This window comes from Colias croceus, chromosome 19 (assembly GCF_905220415.1).
Source record: "Colias croceus chromosome 19, ilColCroc2.1".
Classification (NCBI taxonomy): Eukaryota; Metazoa; Arthropoda; class Insecta; order Lepidoptera; family Pieridae; genus Colias; species Colias croceus.
Window position 1 is genome coordinate 1,519,476 of NC_059555.1, and position 12,461 is coordinate 1,531,936.

General features: G+C 32.5%; 1 protein-coding gene across 6 annotated transcripts in view; it reads left to right on the plus strand.

Moving 5' to 3' along the window:
- LOC123700563 (homeobox protein cut) overlaps positions 1 to 12,461 on the plus strand; it is a 122,644-nt gene that overhangs the window by 87,387 nt on the left and 22,796 nt on the right. For all 6 annotated transcript variants that reach the window (XM_045647812.1, XM_045647814.1, XM_045647818.1 and 3 more), the window contains one exon: positions 8,411 to 8,592. In XM_045647812.1, the coding sequence (XP_045503768.1) occupies positions 8,411 to 8,592 (182 nt within the window). The remainder of the gene's footprint in view (positions 1 to 8,410; positions 8,593 to 12,461) is intronic.

Sequence of the window (12,461 nt, forward strand, 5' to 3'; positions counted from 1 at the left end):
TGAAACTGGGCCTTAACATGTCAGTTGCTTTTGTAATTGTAGCATCAATAGATTCAATTACCAGTTTAATATCATTACCATAAAGTGGTGTTTCCACTGTCTGTAACTGAACGATAAGTTCCCCTTTCTTTAAACTATTTGCACAATTCCTTTATACCTTATTTCTATTTGATTTGTCTAATTAGAAAAGTCCCTACTAATTGGTGTATATCGAATTTTGTCATTTATTCATTTTACTGTTGTTTTCGTTTTAAAGATATTATTGTAGGTCTGTAATGCTTTGCAAACCTGTTAAATATAATTGCGTTAAATTGTTTTATAAAATGGGTAGCTTTTTTCTTTTAAGCATCGGAATTTTTGAAGGCCGTAGCAACTATTGGACGTTTAATGTTATTGTATTGAGAATGAGTATTTTTATTACTAATGAGAAGTACGAAGTGTTTTTTTATAAATTATTTTGCAAGTAAAAACGTTGAGGTGTAATATTTACAAAGTTTTCCTGTCTATTTTGTTTCTTTTAACGCTGTCAACAGCTCGTTTAATATTTATTTTCTTTTATGAGTAATGCAATGCACTGATTTTCTTAGGCTATGAACTTTCTTCTCCATCCAAATAAAAATCATCATTTACTATAACCTGATCTATTTATTTTGGTTTTTAATAATTTATCTATTTTTTCTAAAACATTGCTTTTCCCAAATATTCCCTCAGTGTTACCTATAAACTGAATAAACCAAGTCACATCTGAAGTCATAACTCCATCAATCTCCGGTACTCCCGGATCGGAACTAAATTCAGCCGAGTCATTTATCCTTGACATCGAATATCCAAATTGTGTTAAATTTACCTTATTTTCCTGCAAATATTAGATTACTTAACAATTTTAGTAACAGGTATAAAATAGCATTTATTAGAGTTATTTTAAGGTTCATTTTTAATTGGAGATTAGAGTCAAAATGTGTTATTTCTGAAAGAATTTAAGCCGCTTTTTGTATATCTATATTATAAGCTATCTCAACCATGCAACAAACTATATTTCTATGCATAAGGAATATTAATTAATTTATTCATTTATCATGCTTCTTAGATACTAAAATGTGTAGATAATTTCGAAGCATGAATAATCATCCAAATTTTAATTGGACAAAAACGATATTTTACCAAAACCCACATTTTTACCCTCACTACATTACTCAAAATTATCTACTTCTGATATCTTTGCAAAACACCCCGGTTTGATGTATGTGCGCCGAAAACGCGAAAATTTTAAGGCGTTACCACCCCCTTTGTTTTTTAAATGTTCAATTTTATTGTCTGGAGTTGATATTTATTATCTGTGTTGGCTTGATTAGATTCTAGATTAATACAAAATAAGAAATCATTATTGAAATCACCAATATCAAAAATGTCATATTTGTGTGTTGTATATTATCCAAATGTATATATCTATCTATACCTATAAATATTCAAATTGTAATACATAATATCTTCTACATACATTTCAAATAATTTTAAATTTTCATGAAAATAAAAGCTAACAGATATTGTTCCAACTTACACATAATATATATTTTCGCGCGCACCACTTCGCCTTAACGCCAAAATTTTCATTTCGCGAAAAAAGCATTTCTTTTAATTCCTCATGACGTTCGTATAATTGCATCGTATCGCGTGCGGCCAATCACGTGTCGGCCCCGTTGCTGACCAAATTGTCTGCTTCGGTTATTTATTACACCTATTTAATTCTTACTTGTCTTTGGTTGTTTTGAAAAATTGCACCTGCAACCATTCTGTTTGTTAATTATATAAACCTTAACACTCTGTTATTTATGCCCCAAAATCAAGACGTTCCTACCTTCTATAGTAGGTATCTACTATCTAGCTTGCTTATAAATGCAAATTACTTGCAAAAACAACTCGATGACTAAACCAGACAAGGAACAAAGGCGATAAGTTAGAAAATAAACGACAAAACCTATAAAGCGCAGGATACATTGCCTTCCATAATACGAACTAATAACAACATGAACTTAGTTTTCTATTCTGTTTTATAACTGCAGCGATAGACAGGCAATAAATGAGCTCCCCGAACTTATAATTGCTTCATTTCGTTGTCGGCTGCCACAAAACTACAATTGCATTCCAATTGTCTATGCCGCGTGAATTTCGAGCGATCGACTCGCGTCGAAGCGAAAAACGAACATCTGACAGAAATTAATCGTTGAAACTACTAATGGCTCCTGTCAATGCATTTCAAAAATGGAATCCGAGTCACGTCAAGCTATAGACAAATTTACCGCCAATTTCGCTGTCAACGTCATTGTCATGTTTTGAATTTCAAATGCAAAACTATGCAATTTACAATCACCATTGTAAAAGATATGCAATGGATACAGCGTTCGCAGGGTATTTTTATATGCGGTTTTCCGATCACGCATACTTGATAGATGTGATGACGTATGTTGTCAATCAACGGCCCGTTTTGTAAAAGCACCGCGACATTTGTTGTGAATATTTATGAATCGCTAGTGATGTCGTGACAATCCACTAAATGGCCGATAAATTTTCGCATTTTTAATTTCAATAGATGCGCTGTCCGCCGCTCCCGTCATAATTCGAATGAAATGTGAAGCGGATAGGCCGAAATCTCTTTTGGCGATTCAAAACTCATGTCCGGCTGTTCAATCATTCACGTCATTTATCATTTTTCCTCGAAATGAAACTCGCTCGGAACTATACAGTGAGCAATAGATGTGGAAAAAGAAAAAGGAACACGCCGTAGAAGCTATCCGAGCGTCTTTTTTGTTTTCAACAGTTGGTATCGCTGGGCAGATCGCCGGAATCGAGAGAGGGGTCACGTGGTAGCCGGGCCTTGTGTCCGGAGGACGTTTAAATTCGGTCGGCTAATAATGGTAACCCGCCAATTCTCATGTTTGACCAGTTTGACAGATAGCCGACATGGATTCCACTTTGTGACGGCGAAAATGGCGTATTATGCGTTTTTTATTCGTTCACTTGTCTTTCATCACGTCTTTTGTGATTGAGCCTTGTACAAATTTATGACGATGGATTGTCAGGGGACGAATTGGTTCTGTTTTGTTACTTTATTAGATTCCAATTGTCTATTGCTATTGACGTTCGCTTCCCCATTGTTTTCGTTTGTGATCTTTTTCTTGTTATGGGTTAATGTGTTTTATTCGGTACGATGCTGGCAGTTTGAGTGCGTTTTCACTTTTGATATGCTAATAGGTTTTAGAGGATATGTGAATTTTTAAATCAAATATCCTCGTTTTAGACGTAATGAATGTTATAATCACCGATATTTAAGGTTTTGAAGTTAGAGTTCGTTACAAGACAATATCTAATCTATAACAAACAACGACTAACAAAGAAATTACCAATACAAATGAAGCGCCAACCCATCAACACGTTAGGCCAAAAGTCAAAAAGGACGCAAATCAGACATGCAGCCACGCGTTGAAAAAGACAGTAATTAAACTAAAAAGCTGCCCAATAAAAACCTGTAACTGTGACGGTCGAAAACATAATTGTCCATAGTAATGATTGTAGGTAATTGTCGGGGTTGAACTTTAACCCTCCTGAAGGAACCCTTAGCGTAATTGATGGGCTGTAGCGGGCAGAAGCGCGTTTGATTTCAATAGATTTTGTACAAATGTAAATTAGGAATTGGCAGCTATATAAAGCGATTACAGAAGTTAAAAATATAAAATTTTATTTAATTTCTTTCTAAAATCGTTTTAGTCGGGTGACATGTTCAGAAAGTTGTGTCACACCAAAACCTCACGAGCGCGATCGAAGGTATGACGAGAGAGAGACGGACCGATCTCCCGTCTCATCTCGAGCGTCTCGTCTCATATGTATAAGACGTTATCACGTAAACATCTCGATCGTAAACCTACTTTACAAACAACCAATTTTTTTTTTAATATTAGCAAAACAGATGTTTAAGCCACTGAAATAAATGAAAATATAACATATTTGTAACTTTATAGTTAACTAGCTTCCGCCCGCGACTCCGTCCGCGCGGATGTCGGTCTTCGCGTGGATGGTTTATTTTTCCATTTTGAGTCATTCCAACTCTGACAATGACATCTTATAAAATGTCTATTGTACCCAAATACGGCTAGGCCTATAATAATACGCAACGTGTGTTCGCGGTTCTACAGAACAACGTCTATGGATAAAACTGAAAAATTAAGATTATTTTTTTTCTACGTATTTTTCCAGGATAAAAAGTATATATCCTATTTTACGCCCAGGATAATAAGGTATAATTATACCAAGTTTCATCGAAATCGAACCGTTAGTTTTCACGTGATGTCTTCACATACAGACAGACAGACAGACAGACAGACAAAATTTTTTTTAATAACATTTTTGGGTTTGGTATCGATCCAGTAACACCCCCTGCTAGTTATTTTTTCAATATTTTCAATGTACAGAATTAGAAATAAGAAATAAGAAATAAAAACATTTATTTGACAACACAGCGTGACACATCAAAAAGTAGACAATAAAGAAAAGAATACATACAAATAACACAAAAAATTTAACAAGAAAAGAGAAAAAAAAAAAAATATTAAAACAAATTGTGCCCGCAGTACCGCCAAAAAGGACCTAGTTCAGCTTGTGCCAGGCATGAGCCTAGCGCTGGTTTTCAACTAGAACCTAGTTTCGACTCACGGATATGAAACGACGCAATAATAATAATAAATTAAAAATAATGTGATAAACATAATATTACATACACATATATTATATCGTGAAAAACGTACCCACATAAATATAAAAATAAAAAGTTCTATAAAATAAATATAGATAGGATTGACCCATACTAAAAGATAAAATAAATAGTAAGAAAAAACAAAAACGAAAAAATAAGCATTGGACATTAATCTAACCTTCGCTGTTCATCGATTAAGTAGTTCTTAAGATGTTTTTTGAATGTATTAATGTTTAACAATAACCTAATCGGTGGCGGCAAGTGAATTGACCCTTCTACAGATTTATTATATGTATAGATTAGTGGCTTTGAGATGTCATTAGATAATGTAAAAAAACCTTAATTTATCAATTGTTTTGTCCAGATGAGACATTCAAATTGCTTGTCTTAATAAAAATGGTTTTATAAAAATACTTGTGCATTTAAAGTTTGACATGAAAGTTCAAATTTTATAAATCGCTACCTCCCATGGCATCGCTTCCGCTTATAACCTACACCGATCGTCTAATAGCGGTCAACGCAGGGCCGAATTAAGACAATAATGACTCGCGGTTCTGTCCGACGGAAATTTCGTTTCGGCTAATACTTTTTATGCGAACTGTACTATTTGAATGCGTTGTGTTTACAAGCTTTTTGTGCGGACCGTATTTGCGCCAGTTTATTTCGAATGAACGAATAAATTAATATGAATAGCTTAAATTACTTGTTAGAAGCTTGATTGTAATTGAAAAAAGCAAATTTAGATAATGGCTTATATTAAAATATTTTGTTTATCTATTCAACTATAATTCTAATTTAATTTAAATTAATATTTTTTACAGCTCGCGTAAACTTTAATTTAGGAAAATTTTGAGTTAATTGCTCTCGAACAATATTAAGGTATTAATGGTGTTATAAGTAATTATAATTTAACGATACGTATGTGTGAGTTTTACTAGATAAGGTGTTATAAATGTTTTTATTACAATTAAATAATATCTATGATAAAAACCCACGATACAACTGGAGTTAGGCCACTGATTAATTCTAATTTAATTAAAATATTGCTTATTAATAGTTTTAAAGAGTATGATCGAGTTCCATGACAATTCTATTTATTTCAAGGAATATACCAAGTTGAGTCGTTTTAAAAATAATCTCAATATGTACATAATATCTATACGAACTAACGATAAAGCTTCGTTTTTAGACATTCAGTATTTTTCTTTTTCTCATACATATTATGTTGATTTGTTATTAAACTTCAATAATGTTTTCATTAAGATTCACAAGTCAGTATAAATTAACGCAAATAAAACCGTGTGCGAAAGCTAGTAGTCCAATTAAGGCTTATGTATACAACTTCGATTGTCATAAAAATAATCAAATACGTTACTAAAAACCTTAATCTTCTTCAAACGTGTCAAATTCAAGGTTTCCTTGATATTTGTTCTTTTTAACTGATACCATATAATATGTCAAGGTGTCAACAAATTGAGGCATTTTCAGCTTTATGTAATTGTAATAAAGTATACAATGCGTCAATATTTGTGAAGATTAACTTGTCTATCAAAAAGACGTCCAATTTGTATGGTAAACAATTGTTTGATAAATTAAGTAGTCGTATTTTCTTCCGTATTTCTTCGCTCATAAGATTTTGCCCTAGTGCTCCACTTAGATCACTTCAAATCCAAAAACCTACAAACGCAAGAATTCCTACTAAAATCAGTGCAGCCATTCCGATGATAATTCGATAGACAAACAAGTTAACAACACTGTTTACTTTTCGATATAACCATCAATACATTAGTTATTTAGCACTTACGGTCCGCCCCTGTTTTACCCGTGGTACATAATATCACTTAGAGATTATGTACATATACAAAGGTGAAAGAATTTTAAAAATCGTTCCATTAGTTTCTGAGATTAGCACGTTCAAACAAACAAATCTGCTTAATATTTTAAAAAAAATCACGTCAAACATTTCAATTATCATATACAGTGATTACCTGGGTACATATTATTTACCTAAATACCTAGTTACCTATGTATAATATAGTGTATATATAGTGTATACATCACCCATAGAGCAGACTTCCTGCATCCGTTAGCCATCTCTACGCTTCGATGACCACTTGATACAATTGATTGCCGAAGGTCAATTCCGCCATTTTGAATTTTGTTTTTTTTTTATCAGAGCAAGCAAAGAACTTGGTCATCTAATAAGTGGTCATCACTGCCCAAAAACACTAGTAAAAGAAATAAAAAAATTTGAGAAAATTAAAATCATAGGATAGGAAGGAAGACAAAGCTCTGGATTTTCATCTACCTATCTATAATATAAAAATGAAACCCGTTTTCCTTCGTCACGGGCCACGGCATCACGCGTGAACGGCTGGACCGATTTAGATAATTATTTTTTAATAATATTCCTTGAAGGATGAGGATGGTTCTTACGGAGAGAAAACGTAAACATGTACCACGGGCGAAGCCGGGGCGGACCGCTAGTAATATTATAAAGACATTCACAAAATTATATTGTTCTTCAATTATGATCATGAAAAATATATGACGACAGATATACAAACATATCTACTATTATTAGTTTATTCAAGCATTATTTTATTAACTAAATGACGCTTTTTTTATATGATTTTACAATTTAATTCTACTTATTTGTTAATATTTTTATGGCACTTCTAATTAGTACAATTATAGTGAGATTGGTGCTTCATTTTTGACTATAAGATATTATTTTTAATCTGTAATAAATGATAATGCTTTATGATTGTGTGTTCTGCGTTACGTATTATATTGTTATAAGTAATTACCGTTTAATTCGGAAAGTCCAAGGTTCAATTTTAAATGAATAACAGGAAAATCCTAATGAGATATTTAGGAACTATCTTTTCAGCAAGTTGTTGTATTTCTTTGAGTATTATTTTCATTATCTATATAGTAATGGTTGACGTAAAGGTACTGTTTTAGAAAAAAAGACGGGTTGCACACTGGGAGTGCCGGCAGAAGTGAAAACTTGATTATTAACGTTCAGCATGTTTGATATTTTGGAATGGTATCCGTCTTTCGCATGGAATATATAGGCTAAAAAAATCCGTCTTACGCTTTTTCGATCAGGCCACGTGTCCTGACGCGAGTTTAAGATTTTATACCCAACGCCGCTAAAGAAGTTTTCACTTCAATAAACTTACATTATGCATCTTAATTTTATTTATTTAAGGTGTGCTCCCTGGTGAGATTCCTCTCAATTGCAAACAAAGAAATTAATATTTATAAACAACTAGCTTTCCGCCCGCGGCTTCGCCCGCGTTTTCAAAGAAAAACCCGTTCCCGTAGGATTTCCGGGATAAAACCTATCCTATGTCCTTTCTCGGGTATCAAAATATCTCCATACCAAATTTCATGCAAATTGGTTCATTAGTTTAGGCGTGATTGAGTAACAGACAGACAGACAGACAGAGTTACTTTCGCATTTATAATATTAGTATAGATATTGGAATATTTGAACAACATCACACATTCTTTTTACCTATCCAAGAACGAAAGAAAATACATTTATTTATACAAATAAGACAAATCTTCTTTTCCTTCCTTCTTTCTTTATCTATTTTTAGGAAAATCAATAATTAACATAAATTATTTCTCACTATAAATCCATTTTATTTCCAGATCGCGCAATTAGTAGAAGACGTGAGACGGTTACAAGCATCGCTGTCAGCGCTTCAGGAGGCGCACGCAAAGCAGTTGCAGCGGCTGGAAGAGAGGCTGGATGAAAAGAAACAGCACATCGCCAGGCTTGAAGCGAGACTGGATACGCAGAGGGACTACGATGATATCAAACGAGAGATCAGGTAGGTAGATAAAGGTTGTAGCTTATCTATGAGACAGTACTACGAAACCGCGACACGAGAATCCCTACTTTATTATAGATGCGAAAGTACCTAACTCTGTCTGTCTGTTACGCTTTCCCGCTTAAACCTCTAAACCGATTTTGATGAAATTTGGCACAGACAATCTTTAGACCCTGAGAAAGAACATAGGCTACCTTTTATTGCGAAATATGTACCACGGGCGAAACTGGGGCGGAACGCTATTATATATTATTCTTCCTAGCCTTCCTCGATAAATGTTGCTATCTAACACTGAAAGAATTAAATTGGATTTTTTTAAATTTGATGCGTAGTTCCTGAGATCATAGTTATAGATTATGAGCTAGTATTTTGTTATGGTATTTCTCTTTTACTCGTTTGAAGGATCTGAAGAGGAAATCTCGAAAAGTACTTAACAAAATTAAATGAAGAATTAAGAAAACACATAGAGTCGCGCTCTATTACATTTTAAATTCTATCGTAATTTGTTCAACATCATTCATTTTTCATCATTCATCATTAAAATATTCATATAATACCTATGTATGTATTAATTTTTCCTGAGTTGTAAGGCTAATAATATATAAAAGTGATGAAAGATAAAAAGTCAATATATGAACCATAATATGAGTTAAATAAATGGCTTATATTGATACAAGAATGTGCAATATTCACTTAGAGATAATATTATTAATTACTTTGCGACACACGCTTGCAAGTGTTTCCTAACCGACTAATGTAAATCCGTTGATCTTGCTATTATATGTTACGATAGAGCAAAAACGGCTAGACCGTTTTGGATACACATAAATTAATTTACTGTGTGAGGAATTATTTTGTTACACGCGGTTTATGTGACTATGCATGTATAAAAAATAATTCGTCGGTTTTAAAAGATTATGTTGTAACTTGCTTACATTTTAGTTGTTGCTTACAGTATATTTACTATTAAGTCCATATCTGTAGAAATATTTAGTGGTTACAGTTGGACAAAGAAACATACTCACAAACAAAAAACCTTAACATTTATACTACCTGAATCGACTAAAGAGTAAAGACTATATACTAGACCTACACTGAGCAGTATATAACCAGAAATATATAGGAAAATCGAACCCTAGAGTCTAGACCATCGTTTTAACCACTGATCTCAAAGTTATTTCAAGGCCTACGTTAGATGTAAACACAGCTAATCTAAAGGTCTACGACCTGGCGTTATCAAGTTTATTAACATCACCGTATCTTGTAGGAATCTATCAGCGGAACAGAGTTTCATTAAAATTATCACATGGTCACAAGGAGATTTTTTGGGATGAGATTGTATGTATTTCTATATTTCGTCAAATTATTATTATGAATCGATAGAAAACTGAGATTAAGTGCATTTAGGTTTCAAAACCATGTTTTTTAGATAACAGAAGAAATTATAAGTTTACCTACTTACGTTCAGTATCATGAATGAAATAAAAAATCACTATTTTCAACATGCGTATTTTACTTAATATAACAAACTAAAAATAATTATAGAAATCGGTCTTATAATTCCTGAGATTAACGCGTTCAAACAAACAATCAAAATCACTAATTCCCAGATGTACAGATTGCACAAAAATGAGTAACACAATAAACAGAGAATAGGAAATAATTACAAACAACGGCAGTGATCTTTGTTCAGTTTGTTTGCTGACCCTACCTTTGACTGATAACATTACAGGCGCCTTGTTATATATCTCTTCACTACATAGTATAAAACAAAGTCGCTTTCTCCGTCCCTATGTCCCTATGAATGCTTAAATCTTCAAAACTACGCAACGGATTTTGATGCGGTTTTTTTAAATAGATATAGTGATTGAAGAGGAAGGTTTATATGTATAATTTATTAAGTTTTAGACACAGCGGGCGAAGCTGCGGGAATAAAGCTAGTTAGAGAATAAATACGTTGTCTGTATGTTGAACAAAACAAAATGTAAGAGATTGTGATTGTTAATAGGTAATAGTAGTTTCAACATGTTTTAAGAAAGCTTCTAAATATCATAATAATTATAGATTTGGGACTGCATGCACGAAACTGCATGAAAATTCATTTTTATTAACACTATTTACACAATGAATAATAATAAAAATAGATGAAAATTTTCACAACTAAATAGTTACTGCCAAAAAAACTGTAAGTAATTGTGAAACTCCTCATTTTTTGAAGTCGGTTAACAAGCTAAAAAAGTACCAGAATTACCACTTTATTATTTCACACGTTCCATTCCAAAAAAATACTTTAATTTACCCCACATCGATAGTGTTCTCACATACAGGAAGCCAAAAAAACAACCCTGGGAGCGATTTGGTAAATCAATACACAGTACAAACAGTGGTCGGCTGCTAAATTCCATATCTCGAACCGTTTAACATACTAGTGGTATGTTTACATACTGAACGTTGCTATACTGTACAAACATTAAAAAAAATAAAAAAAATTGAAAAATCAATGGAAGGGTTGGAAGGATTTTGATTTGTTGATGCTCCGCTCAGTAGTTTTGGGAATACTGTTTTATTTAGCGCCAAAATCGAATTTTTGGTTATTTTTGTTAATATTTTTGCCAGTGTTTAAAATGAAGACAGCATAAACGATAGCTCTCAAGTTTAAATCCAAGCTTTTTAAAGGCATAGTGTGGGAAAAATACCTATGCCTTATTATAAACTTACCCAAAAAACCATTTTTTGGTTGTATCCTGATATAAATTTGTTTATTTGACACCTGTTATTACTATTTTTAATTCATCAAATTATATATTCTCGTTTTAAGAAAAAAATAAATAATTTTACTGTAAAATAGTATCGAAATTCATGCAAAATAAACATACGCCATTGTATTTATAACACACGCGAGTATATAAAGTTGATTTTAATCATTTCATAGATTACATTACAAGCAATATTAAGATGCTAATTTGCTTCTATTATGAATTTTAAACAAGTGAAACTTGCTTTTACCCTCGACTTTACTTGCAAATTAACTAACAATTAATCTTTAAAACCTTGATATTTCACAAATTTTTTTAGTCGATATTAACTGTAACGTTAATGATGTGATTTTACCCTCTAATAGAGCCGTCAAGTTAATGTTTCAGTTAAACTACAGTTAACACTTAACGCCTGTTTACAGTAAACACGTACAAAACTCAACCGCGAACGTAAACACCGTTTAAAGTAATCACAGTTTGTCCAAACATCTTTTGAACTTGATTTATTGGTCGTAGGTTCAATTCCGTTTCTGAAATTTCATTGAAGTTAGGAATACTCATACTTTCTACTTGTAACCAAAGACAGTATTAAGAAAACAAACAGCATCCCTAATAAATTATTAATTCTAAAATGTCGACTTTAGAAACGAAAATGTTGCATACGAAGATTATTTTACGCAATTACAGTTGATCAAATCTGTATGAAATTTGATAAACATTACAAATTTAAAACCTAAGTTACGTTAGACTCACGCAAATAAATCTCCAACTTATGCAAAAACTAGCTTACCGCCCGCGGCTTCGCCCGCTTTGTCTAAAACCTAATAAATTATATACTAAAACCTTCCTCTTGAATCACTCTATCTATTAAAAAAAAACTGCATCAAAATCCGTTGCGTAGTTTTAAAGATTTAAGCATACAAAGGGACATAGAGACAAAGAAAGCGTCTTTGTTTTATACTATTAAATGATAGTCATGCCTTCTATTCCAATAATAATGCAGTCAGTTCCATAATTAATATTGACACATTCAATCACCTTAAAACTATCAAATTAGCTATATCCATATTCCCATACGATTCTCAGTAATCAGCCGGAAGAGCCTCAGATAAG